General features: G+C 39.7%; 1 protein-coding gene across 2 annotated transcripts; it reads left to right on the forward strand.

The window, feature by feature from the left end:
- The first annotated feature begins 1155 nt into the window (after positions 1–1155).
- Positions 1156–16807, forward strand: ptpdc1a (protein tyrosine phosphatase domain containing 1a). Of its 2 annotated transcripts, XM_042511425.1 has the most exons (10): positions 1156–1348; positions 5271–5366; positions 8043–8214; positions 8580–8660; positions 9246–9364; positions 11726–11863; positions 11954–13044; positions 13894–14079; positions 15450–15560; positions 15646–16807. In XM_042511425.1, the coding sequence occupies exons 2-10, from the start codon at positions 5279–5281 to the stop codon at positions 15757–15759; spliced, it is 2100 nt and encodes a 699-aa protein (XP_042367359.1). In that variant the 5' UTR covers positions 1156–1348; positions 5271–5278; the 3' UTR covers positions 15760–16807. The 2 variants fall into 2 exon arrangements, with proteins under 2 accessions (XP_042367359.1, XP_042367353.1); XM_042511419.1 differs by lacking the exons at positions 1156–1348; positions 5271–5366 and adding an exon at positions 7695–7911.
- The last annotated feature ends 7471 nt before the right edge of the window (positions 16808–24278 follow it).

Below are 24278 nucleotides of genomic sequence, written 5' to 3' on the forward strand. Positions count from 1 at the left end.
GCATGTGCCACCCCAGGCCACTCTCTGGATATGCCTCTGACTTTCTCTAAGAAAAACCCAGAACAGTACAGTTCTGTCGCAGGCCTATACATTATATATACAGGGGGCCTCAACAAGCACAACAGGAGTGTATGTGGACATCAGCCCATAATTTCTCTACATTAAAAGTTGATGGTAGACCAGGACGCTCTCATTGATATTGATCAAATTTTGCAGAAATACAATCACATAATAGATGTTCAATTGTGTATTTTCTAGGCTACTAGTACACAACTTTCCTTTGCAGCACAACAGCACCACTTTAATAAACCACTAGGTCGCACTAAAGGACAACAAAGCAGTTATCTGTTTTTTTTTAATGGTCACAGAAGCAGTCATGTTATTTACCTGGTTATGTTAAAGATCAGGGAGAAATTATTTTTCTTTGAAAAGCAGTTACCTCAGCATGTAATTCAAGCATACAAATAAAGACAAAAAAATGCCACAATGTGCCATCCCAATGTGTTAGTGTGACTATTAGACAACTCTATATGCAGGCAAGACCCAGTGTTATAAATTTAAAAAATAAATAAATAAAAATGCCATTGAGCCCAGTATGGGGCTATACTCCATTTATTAAAGTAGGGGGGGTGGCTGTGGTGTGACATTTTTTGTTTATCATGACCCTGTTTGAAGCTACAAATATTTTTCCTTGAGCCACCCTGAGTGACTGAGGGAAAATGCATATCAATTTCTCCACCATTAATTATCATATCTCACAGTTTATGGCTATGAAAAATTTAATCTAACAGATTTTTAAAGAAAACATGCTTTTCAAACCTACCCGCAAGTATGGGGGTTCTGAGGGTATGTAAAATAAATACAAAATATGATCACGTAAAGTTGAATGTCCTTCCCCCAAGCAGAATAAATAATAATAATAATAATAATAATATTTAAAAAATATATGAAGTGAACAAATGATAAGGATAAAAGTGACCATAAAGATAAAGTTGTTCTAGGGCTGTGTGACAGTTTTCACTTTTTTTTGTTTGAAAAATTACCAAAAAATATTTAGCAGACCTAGTTTTCGATTAACAAACAAAACAATGTATCCAAACGATAATTTCACTCCGTTAACTAAGCTCTGTCTGCAGTCACGTGACAGAGCTGGACCGTTCTACATGACAACATGTCAGGTTGCTAAGTTAGCTAGTGAGCTAGCTGCACTTAGCAGACCAAATGATGTGGCAACAAAAAAAACCCGGTTTGCAGCGTCTCAGCGGTAAAACAACAACGACTTCAGAGAGATGATTCGACTTTGTCAGATGTTATAAAGGCAGCCCCGGACTCAGACGACAGGAAAACGGTAAGTCAGGCCTTCTGAAGCTACAATGCTAGCTTCAGTACAGTAAGCTAATTAGCTACCGTTAAGTGTTCAGCCTGCAGCATCAGCACCAGACACTGCTGCGGGGCCAGTGTTACACAACACTCAACAAGTTGACTTAACGCCAGTCTCTTTAAGCGTTGTGACTTACAAACTTGACAGTACAACTAACATAATGTCAGTAAGCTTTATGTTAAGCTAATAATCACATGACCTGTTACTGCGAGTGCTGACGGTCGTGCAGCCGGTAACGTTGTGATAGACAAGAGGCTAAACGTTGATTTGTCACTCTGCTACACTGTATCACTGCTGGCATCGTCAGACTGATGATACTCGGGATGCTGTTATGGTTACACCTGCAGTCAGAGGAGTGATAAAATATTGCTCCCGTGGACGCACAAGTATGTTTTCATTCACCATCACCTTATTTGAATGGCAAAAGTCATGTTATGCCTGTGCCCAAGATTATTTAAACCTTTACTCTAATGAAAACGTCCTTGTTCACCCTGTAAAGCTCTGGTGTAGCTAAATAATAACATAATAATTCCTTTGAATGTTGTAGTGAGCCACGTCACGATGCCTGCTTTTTTTTTCTTCAGTATTTACCCATAATTGTATCAAGAATATTCTCATTGAGATTCAAAATCTGTCTTATAAAGTAATCAAAACCAACACAGCGCCAGAAAAAAGTTTCACTTAAACAGGAAACAAGCTTGCAAATTAGGCTACTTCAAACAGTGAATTAGCAGTTTTCACAAACAAGACATGTTGTTAAATAGTTCTTGATCCTGTTGGAACTGTCTTCCATGCTTATAAAATATTACAGTTTAAGGTAGTGCCGTCAATACATATCGATTCTGAATACTTGAATGTGTCAGTGCTCAGTTTCTGCAGTATTAGTAGCATACACCAGTAACAGCTGCACTTTCATGCACTCTCTTATTGCTATTTTTACTACACTCATTCTGCTGTACTCTGCTACTAACCAAGGATAGAAAAGCCACTATTGTCATGGTTTAGCCGTCCTATATTTATCTTTTAATAAACAATATAAAAAAATGTCAACAAAATGAAATGTCAGCTTTTGGCTGTGCTTTTAAAAATGGTCTTGATTATTGATATTTTTCAAGGTGTTGTATCATAAGTGAGGAATTCCAGTATCGTGACAACACTAGTTTAAGGCTGACTCTGTAGCTGACAAAAAGATTCATGGGGAAAAAACTTTAAAAGCACTTTCACCAAAGACAGTGGGTTAATGGAATGACATATATAATTTGTCCCTAAAACTGAAGGTTGTAAGTACTAAACAGTCAGTAGAAGACAAACACTGTTTGCTTTGTTCACTTGATTAGGTATTGAAAACAACAGTTACTGGCCTGTAACTAGTAGTGCAGCATATCCTGTATTTACTGAGGAAAGTCGACGACTGAAAAATTTTCCCTCAAGACTTTTTGCACTATGTTGCACAAATGTCCTGTAAACAGAAGATTAAGTCATGTTTCTAGCATAATGCATTTTTAGAAATATGATTTATTTCGCACTTCTTCTCTGTACATTTTTTAAAAATTTCCCAACCCCACTTTGCTCATCTTGACCACTTCACAGAACTACACATGCGTGATTAAATGGACTTTTTTTTCCAGAATATGGCTCTAACTCTGCTATTTATTTTTCTCCGGTATGAGGCTTGCTCACAAGTCTCATTAGACCATTTGGCTACCTTTGTAACATATGATGCTAAAAGGCGGTGATGTGGAGTGACTTTCGGGATTATACAATTATTAGTAAAAGATATAACTGAAGTTTGCTGTTTTTAAGCTTTCTAATAAGTGGCTGACACCTGGAGAGAGAACAAATAGCTGATTAACCACACAATAACACCAACAGTACTTTGTATCTCCATGGTTCAAATTTGCAGTGTGATTTGCTTGTGACACTGGTACTCATAGTATGACGACGACCATCTCGTCTGCCATATTTCTTTATTAGCACACTCAGTGGAAACGACTCTCACATCCCACACTCACAAGAAGCATCCCTGAAAGATATCTCTCAGCCTTCACACCATCTCCCTCATGTCCACCAACACACTGGCATCCCAGCAGACACCAGCGTATGGATCCACCACAAATGTGTGAAGTCTAATTTTGGTTAATCTTTTCTTGATAAGTAGTTGAGTGAAAAGATTTTTTTGTAGTCACCATATTAGGTTAATTCATATAATTATTAATATTTGATGCACAGACGTCACATTTGTCATGAAGAACACCTTCTCATTCACTAGCTCGTTATCAAGAGCTTCCTATAAACACTGCCAAGTGGTGTCAGGCTCCAGCAGGACAGACTGCTCAACGGATTGGATAGGCTTCTTTCCGGCTCGAATCTTGGCAACACTTCAACCCGTGTCATACTAGGGTTTGGTGCCATATTAGTTTGTACCAAGACGTGTGGATTACAGTGTAAAAGAAGTCCAAAAACAGTTGTGGATGGAAAAAGACAGGCTCTAACTTTACACCATCAATAATTCATCGATGACAGAAGCCTTACAATTAACAGGAGTGGCAGGAGTGTGACCTGTCTCTGAAGTTGCAAGAGATGTTTTTTGGAGCAATTTGTCACCTTTTTAGATCGAATAACACAGATAAAGAACTAACCTGGGCCCTTAAATAAAGGAAACCACTTTCCTGCATTAAGTATTTATACTTTATGAAAAAAATGCTTATTTTCAGGTTTCATTTATTCATTTATTTATTTATTATTTATTTATTTTATTTTCATTTTTATTTATTCATTGCACCACACTCCCGGAGCGGAGAGCATACTCTGGGCACAGACGGAGCAGTAGAATGCCAGACTAGATTTCACAGACTCACAAATCCTCCAGATTTACAGAGAGAGTAAAGAATTATAGAAAGACCGAAAAAAAAGAAAAGTCAACAGAAAGCAGTTTGGGAAGCACTGCTCTAAACATGAAAAGGGATAAATACAGGAATAAAAATGAAAAAATCCATTCAGGTGTTTGAAAAGTTTCTATGCTACTAGTTTGAGAATCAATTTCATACTCAACAAGTCAAGCTTTACCTGATAAACACGCCTTACTCTTTTACTCTTTAATTAAACTATTCTACTTGACTTTATCAAAAAGGAAGGAAAAACAAAAGGTCAAAGAATCAAAAAGTGAGCATGTGAGGTGCAGCGACCCTGCTCAATTGTTAATGGACCACAGTGAGGAGCTGTAAAGGTGCAGAGTTTCACTCCTGCAACACCAGTTAGCACAAGTGATGAGGCCCATTAGAGCTTAGGGTGTAATGTGAGAAAAGGTTGGTCCCCGGAGTTGAATTGACACTCTGAGAGATCTGTGTGACACAACTGTGATATCAGGCTACATAAATCAGATGTGCAAGTCAAAGAGTATTGCCCTGAAGCTGCACAACAACAGGTAGATGTGTTCACTTGATTATTGATTAGTGTGGCATCAGTGAAATGGGAGGAATTTGTCTGATTTCTGATTGGCAGTTGAAAGTACTCCAACTGTTTACTCAAACCCTGTTAAAGTACCGTGTGGGTGCTGCTGAAGTCAGCGCGGTTTGTAATTTAGCACCTTAGATCTCGGATATTCTCCCAGCTCTCCCTGTTGTCTCCAGGCCCTGCCCACCTGCTCCCAGAGGTGCAGTGGTCAGACTGACACATGAGCTGCTGACATGGTGGCTCACTTTGCACATTTCCCTCTCTCCCCTGGGTTGTCTTGCCAGGCAACGCCTCTCACACTCCTCATATCTCATTTGTGTGCACACCTTGTTACTGTTTGCATTATCAGTGCAACCAAAGCCTCGTAAGCTGTTTTTTCTTTTCTATTTTTTTCCCCACTTGCTTTTGACACACAATGTTTATTCACACATTTCAGCCCGTGCCATGGCAGCTGGTGTCAGCATACTGAGTGACATGCCTTACTCCATGAGTGGAGCTCGCAGTGGAGGGATCAGCACAGAGATGGAGACAGGTAGGAGGACTCTGCCACACAAAAATGACAAAAAAGCTGCTTTATTTTGCAAAGCAGCAGCACAGGATTGTAAACTTCAAATGTTTTGATTCAAGGAACATAAATTGTCTCTTTTATATCTTGTCGAGGTGTTAAAGAAGAAAACAATTAGAAGATTTTTTAATGTGAGCTCTCAGGCTGGGAATTTGCAGGCCGGCTTTTGTACTGAGACAAAAGTTTCCGGTGAAATAAACAAAACTGATTATTTGTTATGTGAAGATGTTATTTACCTAGCTGGATATTAGGTTCAGTGTTAATTGGAGCATTAGATGGATATAGTTGTATACTTCAGATTTGATGACGGGACAGCAAATCTATTATCTGCTTGTTGTTAACATTTGTCACGATACCTTCCACCCATCCATGCTAGTTACGTCAATGCAAGAAAACACTGGTATCATTATGGTATTGATGCTGGTTATTAGTGTTTCATCAAGAAGACATCTGTCGTCATGGATGTCACAGATGTTAATGAGCTGTGTCACATCTTTTATAAATACATAAGCATGTCAGTATTGGCTACTCTGATAGGTAGTTTTGAGGCGTAGTGTATTTTTTTATTTATTTATATCTTTTCAATAATTAATGTCTGTATGATGCTCTCTGAGCACAAGTTATACCTCAGTGTGCCTCCTCTGGAGCCAATTTCCTGGGGTTGGCATAAAAAACAATAAATCTGTTGTCAACCATTCTAATTTTAATTATTTCACCAAAAAGAACAGGAAAGGAACACCTCATCATAATAATCTACATTACTGAAAATCAGTCAACAACTTAAAGACTTGCTTAACAGTAAGTTACATAAGTGGATAGAAGGCAATGGAAATAATTAGTTAGAACCTGAAATAAATGAGTTAACATTGTAAATAAATGATATCGTGTTTTTTTGTTTGTTTGTTTTTTAAAAACATATACTGCACATACATAGGCTATATGGATTTATTTTTTTCTTTTTTATGGGACTTGGTTACAAAATTGAGGCTTAAATTTAGCATTTTTTTCTTTTTTAGCACAATTATGTAATATTATTTAAATAAAGGTCAATATGTCAGCCATCACTAACCAATGTTTTTCTTAGTTAAACATTAGTCTCAATTTTGAGTCATCCTCCTGTTAGCTTTCTTAAATGTCTCAATCATTATTTCTGAAGAAAATTTGTGTCCCTCTGGTCCTGATTATACGACTAGATAATAAGCGATTTCAAGAGGAGAGGCAGCAACAGGTAAAAACGAAGACAATGGCTGATTTTCAGTAGATTTTTCCTTTGTGGCGAGTCATCTAATGTGATCTGTTGCTGCAGCCTTCTCTCATCTGTGCTGTTTGTCAGTCAGCCTGCTGCTCCCACACACTGAGAGTCAGCAGTATCATTTCACCTTTTGGCTTCAGTGTGATGGAGGACTGGCTGCTGAATGGTCGAGCAGGCTTCAAGCATAATGTCAGTATTACAATTACTTAGTCTTCTCTGAAACCGGTTGATAGGTACACTATTGTTACAGCTCTTCTCTTACTGACGCACAAAAGAAGTATACAAAAATATGCATTATTTAAGGTAACTTTAATTCTAAGTAGTAGCAGGCAAAAGTAGTGATATTTAAAAATATATATGCATCATGAAACAGTCAAGTAGATCCAGCTGGTTGTAGTTTTGAATGTGCTGAGTTTTGTCATACCCCCCAAAAACACTTAATTTAGGGCAACTTTCAATAAGCATTTTTAGTAAATTGATTGTTGACATTTTCTCTTTTGGATTTATTAACAAAAAGAAAGTAAACTTATTCTGAAAATAATCTACAAGTGTAGGTATGGAAAAAAAGCACTTTCAAAAAGATATTTCATATACATCGTGTCCTTTAGTCAAATGCCAGATCCCTGTGCACTCTGTGTTTTGTGAACCACTTGGCTATTCAGCGTTACTCTTACCTGCTGTGTGTTCAGGGCTGTACGCCACCAGATGTACCGCCTTTTAAGCAAGCAAGTACAGCATTTTCCTCTTTCATTTACAAGCCGCCTGCCTCAGATCTATGTTGTGTGTGTGTGTGTGTGTGTGTGTGTGTGTGTGTGTAATTTGTGTGTGTGCAACATTCGCCCCCATCTACCTCCCACTGACGACTTTGGAGATGGTTGTCATGGTGACACTTCAAATGCTGCTGATGAACTGATGGGTTGTATTTGCCTCTCTGTGCCACGGGTCATTGTCGTGTGATGATTCACCATGGGCGCAGAGCTGCTGAGCTTTTGTTAGCGTAGAGGAGCTCACAGTGCGGACAGCAGCACAGCGTGTGTTCTGAGATGCAGCGGCACCGCGGACGCCACTCCTTAGCCGGGGAGATGATGGGCAACATGAGGAGGCACAGCCGCAGGCACTCAGCCTCGGACGTCCTGCTGAAGGTCCTGCAGCGCAGACGCAGCTCTGCCCTGGAGGTCCTCTCCTCCTCTTTCCATAGAGTGATGGTGGCCGTCAGTGTGAACCAGCCGCAGCCTCCCACTGAACGCAAGATCAGGAGATGTAACCGTGCTAAAGAAATAGCTAGTGTTGAATTCAGGGCTTTAATAATGATTTCAGCTGCAAAGAAAGCATGCAAAAAGCACTGAGGAATTTTGTGAACTTATTATGTTTATTGTTGTTTGTTTTGCCAGCCAATGCAAGAGTCCCCACAGCAAAGTACACCAAGATGGGGGAGACCCTGAGGCATGTCATCCCCGGTCACATGCAGTGCTCCATGGCCTGTGGAGGAAAAGCCTGTAAATATGAGAACCCCTCTCGCTGGAGTGATGAGGAGCAAGCCGTCAAAGGACTCTACTCGTCCTGGTACGTTGGCCAGAGTAGCTTTCATGCAGTCGTCAGTGCTCATGTGCTTTTTTTTGCTCCCGGGAGTGTTGTGCTCGGTCAGTGTTGGTCACTTAAGTTCACATCAATACTTACATAAAAAAGCCAATACATTTGTTCTGGTTTTTGTTTTGCGCAATGATCTGTTTTTAAAATGGAATCATTGAACACGTAAGAGCTTTAGTTTCAGTGCATCACTGTGTTTGCAGGGTTGTTGGATATCTTTTTCTCTGAAAGGTTTTTAAAGTTGTGTTTAACTTTCTTAACAGTCCTAATTCAATTAAAGTTTGTTATAATTTTGCTTTATATACCACAACTCCCCCTAATGTCATGTTCTCCACTTACAGGATTACTGACAACTTGCTAGCTATGGCAAGGCCTTCCACTGAAATCATAGAGAAATACAATATAATTGAACAGTTTCAAAGGTACGGTTCTTTCCCTTCTTTCACGTTTGATTTGATTTACTTGATTCTTTATTAACATTTAGATTAACAGTGAATTAGAGACTGCAGTAGTTCCCAACTGGTGGGTTGCATTCCAAAAGTGGGTTGCGGGTCCATTCTGAATGGGCCACAAGTAACTCTCGAACATGTTTGTGAAAAACACACTTTATTCTGGCACAGGGCTTTTATTTTGAAGTACCGTTTCCTCCTGTTCAGATACTATTTTATTGCCCTGGTCTTTGTAATATTTGGCTCATAAACATGCTGTTTACTTGCAGCAATTGTATGTCACTGATCTTTAAGCAGTAATATGCACATTCTTTGGTTTGGTTCAGTAATTGCACTTTATTTTAACAATAACAAATTTTCATCTCACTGTGTTCTACACTAACATGTTGTATACAATTTGTGAAATAAAATTGAATATGTGGGTGGACCTTGAACTGACTAAGGACAAAATCTGGACCTGTGACTACACCAGTTGCTGTAAGGTGTTTGTTATTGATTTGTGGTGGTCTACTGCATAGATTGCTCTGTGTACTGACACGGACCTGTTGCTGTGCTCAGGTGTGGTTTGAAGACAGTCATTAACCTGCAGCGGCCCGGCGAACATGCCAGCTGCGGCAACCCACTGGAGCAGGAGAGCGGTTTCACCTATAGACCTGAAACCTTCATGGAGGCAGGCGGTGAGTCTCTGCTTCCACCTCATCAGCACATATTGATGACCCAAACACAGGACATAAGCCAATAAACACATGAAGTTGTAGTTCAACTTCCTGAGAAGGCGGGGGATCCTGGATTCAATGAGCATGAAGTAATGTTGAAATGTGTTCTGAAAGTGAATGTGATGCGAATGTTACGTCTTCTGTGCGATCCAGCCTCCACTGTTACAGGGGACAGCTTAATGACATAGTTATACTAGAGGAGGAGTAAAGCTTATGTATGTGTTGTGAAGGTGGACACATTTACACCTTTTTTGACAGGCATTAGTTCTTCCTAGAGGTAGTGACCTGTGTGTGTGCGTGTGTGTGTGTGTGTGTGTGTGTGTGTTTACATTGTCCATTGCTCTCTAATCAGACGTTACTGGAGATGTTTCCTAGCAACCAGTCTTCATTTATTCATTCTTTCATTCATTTAAACCTCATCCATCCATCCATTTTCTTCCGCTTATTCGGAGTCGGGTCGCAGGGGCAGCAGCCTAAGCAGGGATCATTGAAACCTTTATGTAATATTTGAAGAATCCATTGAGGGAGGCCCTCATTTTCAGTGACTCCGAGCAGGATCAAAGACAGAAAAATTGAATCCATAAGCACACCAGTTAAAACTAAATGCACTCAGTGGAGAGCAGATTTCCACCAGGCGGCTGCACAAGCTGATTGCTGCTGCTCCAGACAATTCTTGTAATTCAAGCAGAAGTACTGCAGCACATTGCAGAAGATACAATATAATTACGGATGAACATATTTTTAATAAGTAAAACTCTGCAAAAGGACTCCCACACACTGTCTAACTTGCAATATCACTTTTATTTGGGACATTTCAGTAATAGACTTTCATCAGGCAAACAATTTGCGTCAAATGAGAAGCTGTCTTAAATAGGGGAGTGGTTGTGAGTCAGCAACCAATCACATTGTCCAGGTGCAAAAAACAAACAATTATCCATTTTCATTTACCAAACGTCACAAACGTCTGGAGTCCTTTTGCAGCTTTTTGGTCGATCCATCCCTCTCCAGCGCACCTGTCTCATCTGACAGACGTGCGAAGTGTTCTTTTGAATAAGTTAAACAAATGTTTGGTTGATGTCATTCATAACTGAAGTTTTAATGCTATTAGCATTGTCTGTAGGCTGCAGCAAAACAAAGTAGGAAATAACAATTACACAAGCACACACAACTAAAATAGACCCAAAAAAACAACTACATACTACATGATGGTAATTTTCCAACCAGAATTTTAACAGTGATAGAAAATAAAGAGAGAGAGAGAAGAGAGAAGAATTCTTTATTGTCATATGCACACTGTACAATGAGATTGTTCTTTGCATTTAACCCATCCTTGTGAAGCAGTGGGCAGCCACGTGCAATGCTCAGGGACAGACGTCATGAGTCTCTTTGGAAGATATTTCTTGTGTTTTTTAGCGTTTTACATGAGAATGCATAACAGGCATAAGATAAGGGACTTTGACAGATTTAACATTTTCCTCAGGCCGTCTATGTTTTGTGTTTTTCCCATATCGGGAGCGTGATGTGATCCCTGGTAACCAAGTAATTAGCGAGGGATTACACATACGTTCTGTCTTCGGAGGTTGGCAATCTTGATTCAGCTTCCTAACAAGCTCTCCTGAGATCTTTACCCAAGTAACCTCATCAGGGCATCGGCTGCATTTTAAATAGTGCTGTCTGTCATTTGACACTTCTAGCTAAAAGCGTGCAGTATGTAAACACTGGCTTGTTATCTCAGTGCAGGTCTTTATCATCCAGTCCCCCACATTGTAGATATTTCAACAACAATCCAGAGCTCCTTTTGTGACATGAACCTCTTTATCTAAATGTGATGGTAATTTAATTTGCCAGTCTTACGTCCAGCATACTTTCTTTCCAAGCCCGCGTTGAGCCCATACCAAAGCAGCAGTTTTTGGCCCAAGCCAGATAAAAAGTCCGAATTTCCACTGCAATTATTTTTTATGCCTCTGTATTATGATATGCATTATGTTTTGGAGTTGACTGTCCATATGTATGAGCGTATGTTCCCATTCTTGTGAATGCAATCTCTCAAGAACGCCTTTAGGGAGTTTCTTCAAATTTGGCACAAACATCCACTTGGACTCAACAATGAATTTATTATTTATTTTTTACTGATCATCATGAGTCTTGCCATTTAGAATGCATTACTATATATTAAAGGAGTACTCTTGTAATGAATGTAAAAGACACTTATTTCATTACTAAAAACAGATAGATGAACCTAGCAGTGTTTTATGTTATTGATGAAAAGAGCTTAGTTAGATATTGATGAGCTCTGAATTCTTCTGGCTTTGTGTATTTCAGTTTATTACTACAACTTTGGTTGGAAGGATTATGGTGTGGCATCTCTGACTACAATCCTCGACATGGTGAAAGTCATGTCGTTTGCTGTCCAAGAGGGGAAAATGGCCGTCCACTGCCATGCTGGTCTCGGTAGAACAGGTCTGTAAAACAGGCAATCTGGCATTGCTCAAATCCAGATTTATGCTTTCAAAATGTCAGTTTTGTATTTTTTTATTTTTCTTCATGTAGGTGTTTTGTTGGCTTGTTACTTGGTTTTCACGTCCCGGATGAGTGCTGACCAAGCCATCCTGTTTGTTCGAGCCAAGAGACCCAACTCCATCCAGACCAGAGGCCAGCTGCTGTGTGTCAGGGAGTTCGCCCAGTTCCTAGTTCCACTCCGAAGCGTCTTCTCCTGTGCTGAACCCAAAGCGAGCGCTGTCACTCTGTCCCAGTACCTCACCCGGCAGCGCCACCTGCTGCACGGCTATGAGGCCCGACAGATGAAGAACGTGCCAAAGATCGTCCAGCTGGTGTGCAGGCTCCTCGTCGACATTGCAGCCAACAGACAGGTGGTGATCGAGGAGGAGTGGCTGGAGATCCCCGACCTCACAGCTGAGGTGGAGAAGACCGTATCCCAGCAGGCTCTTCAGCAGCTCGGGAAGGAGATGAGGGGGAAGGGGATCCCTGTTCCACCTTCATCTCATCCTCTCAGCCCACCTGCTCTGCAGTCCAGACCTCTTCATGATCAACCTCTCGCCAGTGATAACGAGCTGGACCCTCTGTGGAGGCAGCAGAACGTAGAGAGCCCTCTCAAGTCCTCCCTGTCCAACAACAGGAGCCTCAGTTACAGCGATTCTGTCCTTGACAAACTTGGATCACAGCATTTAGCAGATCTGAAGAGCAAACCAAACAACTACCTGATTAAACATTCCTTGTCTCACAGCAGCCTTACAGCCTCGATCCCTCCCAGATTTTATGACCTCTCTCCTCAGGGCATTTTCCACAGCATTCAGGACCCCAATACAGAAGCAAAGCAAAACACAGGACCCCCCTTGTTAAAGAAGCAACTACACAGAGGGCATCAGAGTTTGTCTCTAGATCTGTCCGAGCAGGGAAGAAGATCTCACTGTAACGCCTCACTGCCAGCTTTACTGAACAAGAGCAAACTGGAAACCAGTAAGGAGCAGCCGGTTATGCCAGCGGGGGATGCACACGGAGAGGTTCCATTCATCACCCTCCAGTCGGAGCTTCCCCCAGAGAGCAGATGGCTGCTGGTGGCCAAAGCTCTGGCCATGGACCTGACAGACAAGGATTTCACCTCCAAGGTTTCAATGTGGCAGGTAGTGTAGCTCTCTAATACACCATTTACCAACATGTAGCTACTCCTGTGCTATTTTTTTGGACACTAGACTGGTATCAATCCTATGTGGACACATCTGGAGTCTCTGCTTGCTGCTGGTCAAGTCTCCATGAAGACACTGTGCCAGGCCGAGATAAAGGCAGAAACATAATTTCCCGTGAAACCACAACATGTTGTATTTACACTCCTGTTTTTATTCAGATTAAACACACAATATAACGTGTTAAGTGAGCTTCAGAAGTGCTGGCAGGTGGTTTATTGTACCTTTGGGCAGAGCTAGGCTAGCTGTTTTCCCTTGTCTCCAGACTGTTAGATCTTTTAAAAAATACCCCTGAAATGACCTTTTGTACATCAGTTACTCACCACGTTACGTTTAGTTAGCGAAGAAAGCTGTTTCTCTCTCATGCCTCCACAGTGAACGAAGATACCGAAACAGCAAAGCTATATGAAAACATCAGTTTACAAACTGTCACACAAGTTGTGCAGTCAGAGGGGAAACTAAACTATGAGTGAAACCTAGTCTATGCTACGTGACAAATGTCTGTTCACGCTATAACGTGAGACTCAGGAGTCTGAGGAAGAGTGTTTTTTAGTTCGAAACGTCACCTTTAAGGGGAGCTCCCTGGTGTGCGGACCTCTGTTTTTTCATATTTTAGTTTATCTTGGCTCCAGCACCCACTATGGGATGTGCGTGTCTTTTTGAATCTCTGTTCACGCTATAACAGCATAAATTTGGTCGTTTTTTTTTTTTTAAACCTGCATTTCTCGCCCAGTGATACTTCATTCAGTCAGTTAATTGTCAGAGTACTCTTTTTTTTGTGATGTGCAGACAGAGCTGAACTCCAGAGAGGGAGCGTGGGAGAGGCTGTGTATGGAGAGGGATCCTCTGGTCCTGTCCGGTCTCATGTGGTCGTGGCTGGAGCAGCTCAAGGATCCAGTCATCAGCAGTGAGGATGTTAAAGCACTCAGCGAGAAGAATGTAAATCCACAGAACGCCCTCGACTCACTGGAAAAGGTAGCTGGGTTAAATATCCTCCACATCATCACTGTCTGAAGCAAACAGACACTCTGGCACTGTTTAACACAGTGTCCAGTAACACTGTTACGAAAATTATATGTCCTCTTTACAATGTTGGTGTCTTCAAGGCAGATCAACAGCTTTTCACAGAGATGCACTTCTACCAATGTCTATGTATTAATACTAATAGAAAATGACACACAGTGTGTGTCAGACTAAATGAGACCTTCAGTTCCCAATACACCTGTCAAATTGAATAAGTTGGAAGTTTGGAAAAAAATAGTTTGAAGAGATTATGTCATGTTTTTCAGCATTAGTGACAGAGTAGCACAATTCTTGGATTGTGGGAACATAGTTTGCATCAACACTACACTGAAACATTTCCATCCACATCCTGCCATTTCGAATTAAAGTCGATTCTGTTGGTTGGTTAACATTTTCTGACCAGCATTAGAACAATGTAGGGCAAAAAAATTGCACACTTTTTAATTGCAGAACTATGTTCTTCTGCCCTCTGCGTGAAATCACAAACCTCTCAGTTCATTTTCAATTTCGTCAGCCGGGGTAGATCTACAATCAATCAGAGCAATGACACACGTTACAAAGCACTAAGCAACAACAGCGTGAAGAATAAAGCTGTGATGGTGTAGCATCAATATGTATTTCATCAAAAAGTTCCATATCAGCTTGAACTAACAGACATCACAAGATGCTTTTTTTTTATTTTTATAATTTGGTTTCTTAACCCAGCGCCCTCCTCCCTCCTTCCAACAGGCTTCCGCCACAGGGAATAAACTAAAACAAATAGACAGGACAAAACAGAGCAAATGTATAGCAAAAATATATAAAAATAAATAAACACAGCAGAAATAAGTAAGAAAAAAAATAAAAATAAGTAAGCAAAAAAAAAATGAATTTAAAATATTTAAAAACAAATAAAAATAAAAAATAAATGAATAAAAAAATAAAAATACTAAACATCAGCATATACATAGATATGAGTATATGAAAACTGACTTACAGAATAAACGAAAAATCTTTGTCATGTATTATTGACACCGGGATTTTTGCAGCACTTCAGAGTTCCCAGAGTTATCATCAGATCACATTACCTTAACGTAATGTCGCTAAACCAAGACTAAATTGAAAGGGCAGGATGGGATTTCCAAAGTCCAGAGTATTTCTTGTGGGCTGCAGGTCACTACTTATCTTGACTCACATGTACAAAGCTGTTTAAAGCCAAAGGCTTCTTATTGGACTTTCTTTTATCCATATGATTTATATGACACAGAAACTGTTTTTAAAAGAAATCTGAAAGTGTTGCCATGTAATCCGATATCATCCACCCTTCTCCTCCCTGCTGCCAGGACCACAGGCTCACTCTGCTGTGTATCCTCGACTGTGCTGCTCATCTCCTGCCAATGCCTGAAGAGGTGGAGACGAGTTTTCTCAACCAAACAATAAAAGTGTTTACTAAGGTGAGTATTAACATACAGTGTGTATAATGAATATATGAACATGTTTTTTACTTGCAGCAATTGAGTTTTTTTCTTTTCTCTCCAGATCGACCCTGCCTCAGAGAAGAACGAGTCTTTATACACAACACTAAAAGCAATCCTGACTCCCATTCTTCGTGAGCTGAGTGACAAGGCTGTGGAGGAGAATGACGACTCCTGACCAGCCTCAACAGGACCAGTCTGACAAGAGGAAGACTCCAAAATGGGACTCCACTCGCATTTTTTGGGCATTACTGTACTTTAAGCCAGTTCCTTGCATCAGATACTGCTGAGATCTGCCAATCTGTAGTCTTTCTAGACATTTGAAAACAATATTATTTGGTTTAGCATTTCATTTGTTCTTTGAAGCTCTTAATAGACTCTAAGCACTGCCATTCTCTCTGTTAATGTGCCACTGTGCTCAGTTTGAAAACATTTACTCGTTATCTGTTCTACTATAATATCCGTGAGGGACTAGATGTTGCTTTTATTATGAAAGTGTTAGTAGGAAAATGACTGAGAAACGTTCTCACGATGTTGATGTAATGTTATTTAAATGTGTAACTCAGCTGTCAAAGCTGTGATTTCTTATTTAAACCAAAAGATGTTTTTACACTGTGCAGATGCTACAATGTGTCTTATTTATTCCGATTCTCTTTGAAATGCAGCAATTGGTTGAAAAACTATAACCTGATGACAAGTTGTAAGGTTGCTTTGTTCATGTAGAATGTAAAATGTGTCCTTAGAGTCAAATGCAAACTGTGGCTACTGTTATGGCAATGCAAATTCGACAGGCCGCAAGTGCATTTGCTTTTACAATCAATTTTTATGTCCTTAATACTGCGCGCACCAAAAACCTCTCACTGCACTGTTGTGTTGTACATGCATTTGTCAAACATCAATCTGCCTCCACCGTTGCATTTGGCAAAATGCTGTCTGCCTCACCTCTAACGGCCTCCGCCTGGACTCTGTGTCATGCTGCTGTGTGTAATGTCGCCTCGCCTGTGTGTGTGTGTAGCTGTTGCGACGAGTTGGTGGTCGCCTCTCACCTCATATATGGATACAGTGTAATGTAGATCAGCTGACACTCGTGAATGTGGAGCACCGATGATGATAACAATAATATGAAGGACATGAGACGTCGTACTGTGGGGATTTTCAACAAGCACTATTTTTTCATTGTTACAACGAGCTACTTCTTACTGAATTAAACTACTCACTGCAAGCGATGTGAGGTGTGTGTGTGTAAATCTTTTTATGGGAAGGAAAGTGTGCCTCCTGGTGTTGACACGCTAGTCAGGCAAGGTATTCTGAAAAAAGAGGTATTTACCATTGAACCTCAAAGGTGTGGAGTATAGTGAAACTGTCTTTTGGGAAAGAACATCATATTCAGACCTTTACTTACATCACTGTGTTTGCACATCGTTATGAATGATAAAAGTCACGCAATACATTCAGTCATTGCTTAAGAGGGGATATTGTGTGTGTGTGTGTGTGTGTGTGTGTGTGTATGAAACTCAGATGTACATGAGAATGAAACATGGTACGGATGGAGAAAGTTCTGCATTTATATTGCCATCCCAGTAGAAATGAGCAAGCATCAGTCATGATTCATAATGGGTCATCATTGCTCCAGTTTGTTGGTTTTTAGGCCACCTGTTAACACCATTTCTGTCGTATGATATGTCTGTGATGAGCTAATAAGAGTGAGTAATATATTGAACAGCCTACTGTAAAGTGGAGGAGTTGTAAATCTTATTATCCACTGCAGGGAATATCAAACAAAGGGGGTTGATTTCAGCTTGTGAAAGAAAACAAATCACAAATCAAGAAAGTTACTTTGATGCTCTGCACATGGATGACTCAGCATTGATTTATTCTAGGTATTAATTACCCCACCAGCCCCATTTATGTAATAGATAGAAAAGGGTTCGTTATGCTCTGAAAGGTAACCATGCGCAGCTGTACTAAATAATCAAAAGAAAATATCATCATAATTGTAAATAAACTTAACAAATTGTAATTATTTTTACTACTGATTCTATTATTATGGTGTACTGCAGTTCTGCATGTAGTTTGGCCAAGTGCTGTTGCCGTACCCCGGTTAAGGTACTCAACACTTTCCTGTTTCTCCGATTTATTACTAGAAGGTGTATTTTTCCAGTAGTTATGTAGGCTTTATCACTATTGATATAGTTTTTGTAAAGTGTCAGAGGGCTGTGTCATAATAAATACGAGTCGACAGATTATCAACCTGGCTGATTATCGAGGCCGATATTTGGCAGATTGCTGATTATCTGTATCTGTGTTGTGTTTTATATATGATGGCTGATAAAATTAATTAATTAAAAAGTGCTGATAATCAGTATCGGCATCAGCCCTTAAAAACAAATACTGGAGACCCCTAATAATAAATGTCATTGCTTCTTCCCACTCCTTTTCGGACATGTAAACTGATTTATCCATGATTTGTTATTTCATTGTTTGAAACTATTATTCTGTTTCTCTTTTTGATTGTTTGTATGATCACTTTTCTTTGTTACATGTTCGAAATAAAAAAATTCTAATTCAAATTTTTAAAAAGTCGCAGTAAGCTAGAGTATGTCATAAAAAGTAAGCAAAAATGTCATTGTTTGACATGTAAAAAGTCATCATAAAAGTTTTACTGTGGCCCGCAATCACATGCTGGCTCCCTCAAATGGCATTCAGCCTTCAAAACTTGGAGAACCTGTTCAGCCCTTAAGTTTCTAAAAAAAATGATTGGAGTTACTTCACTCCGAGACAGCAGGGGGAGTACTGCGCCCTGAAGGTGATCGCAATCTGCGCCAACAGACCACGAAGAAGAAGCAGTCTGAGGGTGGAGGAGCGTTTCGACATGGCAGACAGGTGGGTTGACTGCATTAATCATATATTATTTCAATATAATACCGCATTGCTCGGATACGTATCCTTCAAAACGCTTTACAAAAACAACTTGTATCATTTTGTCGCGGGAGAGCCGGCTGCTGGTCTAAAATCCGACGTTAGCTTTTCTGGACAACCATGCTGGAACGTGCTGCTAGCTAGCTGTTAGCTCGATGGGTTAGCTAGCAAGTTGTAAGGAGTGGTTAACTGACGTAGCTGGCAGAGTGCGGTGCAGTGATTAGAGCACATTAAATATGCTTTCAATGGTCGCATTCAGTGTGACTTTAATAACGCTGAAAATATCCAGTTGGGAGATGCGCTTCTTAAATGCCCAGTCACGTTGGCTAATTATTAGGACTAGCTAGCTCGCTAGCTTCCATTGGCTGCTGAAGGAGTGTCTGTGCTGCTCCCTGTAACTTCTGTCTGACGTTAATGAAGGTTAATTAATTTGGTGGAACCCCCCTGAATTAAAAGCACGTCAAATAATGATAATAAACGAGCATCTCTGCCGAAAACGAGTTTTTTCCTTATTATTTTAGGACAATCAAGCGCAGACATTAATTTGGTGATCTGAGGGGTTTGCTTCGTTTCATGTGGACACAGAGCAACATCCGTGTTTGCTTAGAGGTTAAAGGAGATTTGGCTGTTAGGGAAGGGAGGTAACTGGCCTACCTGCTGGCAGCTGCAAGTCACCCCCTGTCTGTCTCATTCGGTTTTGATCAAAGTTAATCCTGGATCAGACTTGTCTCTGTAGTGTGATGATATCGAGTCATCATTGTACTCTTCAATTATAATTTCAAGTGTGCTATGAAGTTACTATTTTCCCCAGCAAACAAGATTTCTTAAGTGGAAAAACATTGAATCTCTCTCGATCAATTTGTCAGACAAAACCAGCTATTTGTCATTGTGGCCTCTAGGAAATTTGACATTTCCTAGTCTAAACTAGGTGGTGACCCATATTGGTTTTTCAAGGACAAAACAGAAAGATTAGTAGTTAATGAGGATGATAACTGACATTTGGAACTGATATGCATTTACAATACAAAATAACTATATATATATAAACACATATATATATCTATATATATATATAAATATAACAAATTCCAACACAAAACCTTACTGAGATGCTGTCAGCAAGTGTTTTATAAAAACTGACACTTTCAACATCACATACAGTAAGTTCCTAGCGACCTTTCTTATAAACTCAAGTGAAAATGTAAATTAACTATGAGTGAATAAAAATGCTCCCCAGAGATTTTATAAAGTGAAATTTCCTCCCATGCTGACGTTTCCTTTGCATTTTTTAATTAATTAATTTGATCGGCGATCATTAAAATAAAACGCTGTTACAGCTAATCGACAAAATGCAGAATATCGGCCTCCAGTCCAATATATTATTCATTCATTCAGTGTTAGACTCAGGTGCACAGAGGCTACTTAGGAGCAGTGCTCTGATTTAATAGGTTGACAAAGAGTTTCTCGACCTGCTTCATCGAGCCTGTGGGACTCCAAATCTTCTGTGTGGTGGCAAAGGCTCGGATCAGACATAATATTACCCTCCAGAGACAACATTCTTTTAGTACATGCAGCTTAAAAACTTGGCTCAAGCGTCAAGTCAAGTTTAATGTAGATCAACAAGTCCTTAAGCAATCGCCTTATCTGTTGAATCAGGTTTGATCCGCAAACATCAAATCTCTTTATTAATGTGTTAACTAGATGATGATTTAAACATCCCTTTGTCTATAAAAAATGTAAACGTGTTGTTGTAGCCTCACTGCTGTTTCACCATAAGCCTCAAATTATGTTGCATAAATAGAAAATCTGGTCCATTGGCAAAGGCCCTCTTTATTTTTGGGAAGGCGGGGTGCCTCCATACTGTTGCAGAAAAGAGGAAGATTAAAAGGTTAAAATGAAGGCAGAATGAAATAATTTAATTCATCAGATGTTTGAACCAATTGTCTCCAACTATTCAAGTAAATCAGAGTACTTAAAGACTTGTTTTTATATTTTTTTTAAATTCCTTGATAATCAGTTAGAAATGGCGTTGACAAGTGGTGTAAACATTTCATTGGAACGTCCGGCGTGCATTGTGCAGCACAATAGTTAGCATCCTGCCAGCTGCTGTCCATGGTCCTGAACTTGAAATGAATATTTAGATTTGCCTCCATCTTGTTGGCTTCGTCATCTGTGTCTGGCATGAAACTGGGATGGAGCAGTCTACAGCTTATCCTGAGTGAGGTTTTTTTGCTGTTGTTGTTGTTTTGAATCCAGAAAAAGCAGTGGCCAAATACAGACCCCATCAGTCATAGGAAACAACACATTTGTTATTGCTCTTTTATGTTGTACTTGGCTCTGGATCATAAATATCTGACACACAACAGATGTCGTTATTGGTTTCCCTTCCATAAAACTGGGGGATGTTAGTGGCAGCTCTTGTCAGCTCCAGTTACAGTAGCTTGCTGCTTCTAACTGACTGTGGTCCTCTTGGAAGATGTGTGAAACAAGGATTGTTCCTAAATTTTTACTAGAAGTACCATGCTTTGTTTTCAGCTGTTGAGAACCTGCCTCAGGTGTAAATATTATATCGAACCTAACCCGTGTGACTTTGTCTTCACAGGCTCTCAGCTGTCTTCATTGTGGCTGCTCTTGGTCCGAGGAGTCTCTTCATCAGTAAATCTGCCCCGGTCTTCACTCTCACTGCAGCAAGCAGCTTTGTTTGCACTGTGGGGTGAGGTAGTAGGTTGTATAGTTTTAGGGTCACACCCGCACTGGGAGATAACTATTCAACCTACTGTCTTTCTCAAAGTGCCAAACACACATCTCTGTTGACCCTCCATGTCTTCTTGAAGGACAGTTTTCAGTCGGTGCTCACATGGATCCAGATGTTTGTTTTATTTTTTAAGCGTTTTTATCTCGGTTGCTCACACAGTGTGAGGTAGTAGATTGTATAGTTGTAGGGTAGTGATTTTGCCCTGTTTTGGAGATAACTATACAATCTATTGCCTTCCCTGAGGAGCGGCATTTCTTCACTTTTATTCATGTTAAATAGCATTCATACATTAATCTTACCAGGACTTCAGGGACCACTAGACCTGCTGAGGGTGTTCATGAGATCTGAAAAGACCACTGCATGTTCTCTGTGTAAACTGTCCTTGTGCAATGTTTACTGTTGTTATTTTAATGGTTTGTCTGTCTTTTTTTGTTGTTTATTTTGATGGTATGTTGACTTTAAACTCTGCTAAGGTATCTTCTGCAGAGAGTTAGTTCTGAGCGACAGTGATGGCTAAACAGAAATTAGCACAGGATTGTTATTGATCCGTCTCTTTTTAGTTACCTGTAAATTCTTTAATATTTTGGGTTGTCAAGTGAAATCTGCCGTGATGTAAAATCAGCTGTGAAGATTGTTTTTTATGCAGATGTTTTTTTCAGTGTCGACAAATGTATGTGTAACTTGAATAAAATCAGAAACAATATGAGAAACTCTGGACTAACAGTTGATCAGCATGCTGCTAAATATGGATGTACATTGACTGACAGTTTGAATTATTCAAATCTAAATCTAAAGTAGGGGTACACAAGCTATCCATCAGTGTTAAGAGACGTCCTTTCATGTAAATTTCAAGGTTAACTTGCTGTCACTGTACGACAGGTTTGCAGTTGTAGTCCCTTTATGCTACATGGCAAATTAAGAGCAAAGCAAGTGCATTCCTGTTTATTTCTTCTCAAAAATTGGTAGGAAAGTAAATGTCAAATAACAAAAACACTAGTGAATAATCTGTGTAGATAATATGGTTAGCATCTTAAAAAATCAGAGAAACATTGTTTATCAACTTTGATTACAGTGCCCTGTACAGCTGGGGCCCCTTTTTCTTTCCTCCCCTGCTCCTCAGAAATCCTGAGTCTGCCTCTGTTTAAATGTTACCTCCACTCAGCTACTATTGCAAGGATAGTTTCCCAACAGGGCAAAGTGGGGAAAATTCCACAGAGACCCCAAATATCCAAGTTTACTATGTGCCAGCTGCATTTCGTTTTGACCAGACCAGGATACATTATCTACGGTCTAGCATTATTCTGCGTCCCCATGTCCGAATGAAGCTCTAACACCATCGATATTTCAGTGAATGTTGTGCACAGAGATTCTCCTCAACAGATTTGTGTTAAATCAAATCAACACAGCTGCCACAGCGGTGCCAGGTCGCGCTGTTCAGCATAGCAGCGTGTTGGTACTCTGTGTCTGTGCACTGTGCCTCACGGAGCCTGACTTCTTTTTTTCCCCCCACACCTCCCACACAGACTCATTTGGTGATGCACTTTGAGCATGTTGATAGTAGTTCCACAGCTGTGTCAATAGATGGTGTTATAGTCCTTTAACTGAAACCATCTTCCCTACGCCAAAGACCACCATGAAGTCTGTGAATCACTGCAGAAATATTGCCTATAAATGATGAGAAAATCTCATCTGATCCTGACTAATAGTTTCTATTGCATGCAGTACTTATTATTCCAATGAAGGCTGAGCCAGACTTATAGAGCTTTCAATGCCCCTCATTAAACAAATAAAGCAATTACAGGCTTAAATTATGTTTCTAAATATACCCCCACCCTGTTTTTCCCCTGCTTTCTTATATTTTTCACTTCTTAAGTTATTTTCCACTCTAATTAGCAATGAACCATTTGAAAGTCTTCAAGCTGCTGATTTTTGGCAGACAATCTGTACACAAGCGTATTTTTCAAAATTAGAATATTAATATTTAAATAATTCTACCGGATTAGTTCTATTGATGAATTACCATGTAAAAAGCATTTTAAATTTGCAGCTGGTCGAGCTGAAGCTAGCTTAAACTCGTGTGTTTTTACTGAATCTGCCAGTGCATCATATTTTATAAGATGATGAAATGTTTGGTGGTGGAATTAAACTGAGTGCATACATTCAAGTATTGTACTTAAGTGCAAAGTTGAGGTATTTCTACTTTACTTGAGTGTTTCCATTGTACGGTATGCAACTTTATACTTCTCCTTCACTACATAGGAGAGGCAAATACTGTACTTTGTACTACCACTACACTTAAATGACAGCTTTCATTACTTTTTCACATTCCTCCTTCTCACAGGACAGAGGCTCCAAACGTATAATGATCTGATAGAACATGATGCATTGCTGTAGATTAAACTTCCTAACAGTATATAAATTAGTTAGAACTGGCTCAATGTAAGACGCAACATGCACATTAATGAAGCAGTAATACTAATCCAAAAACATAATAGTAAAACACAGACGTGGAATATTTCAGTGCTAAAGGAGTACTTTTACTTCTGACTCTTTAAGTCAAGGCTAATAATTACAATATATATATATATATGCAATAAAATACATTGTAGGCTTATTCAGCTGATGTGGTTAGGTACAGTAAACACACTGCACTGTGTTCATTTCATTACATTCAAATGTATTAAAAAGTAGAAAACAAGAATGTAAAACAAGTGTGGCCATGTCGTCTGTGATCAAAGTAGTATGACAGTAGTTCATTTATTGCATATTTTTGTAGTGTAGGTCAGGCCTGCTGTCAGGGGGTATCCATCATTTTTAATGGTAGGCCTGTTTTAGGGGATACTGTATAGCTTTACATACATTTGATAAATAATAGGCTATAATAGGATTATGTATATATATATATTGTTTTTGTTTTTTTTATTTTTTTGTGAGGGTAGGGAGGGTAGACCCCCCTTCAGATTTGGTTCCCCCCAATGTTGACTCCATGGCTATGGCTTTGCTTTAAGTATATTTTGCTGATA

This window comes from Plectropomus leopardus, chromosome 2 (genome assembly GCF_008729295.1).
Source record: "Plectropomus leopardus isolate mb chromosome 2, YSFRI_Pleo_2.0, whole genome shotgun sequence".
Lineage (NCBI taxonomy): Eukaryota > Metazoa > Chordata > Actinopteri > Perciformes > Serranidae > Plectropomus > Plectropomus leopardus.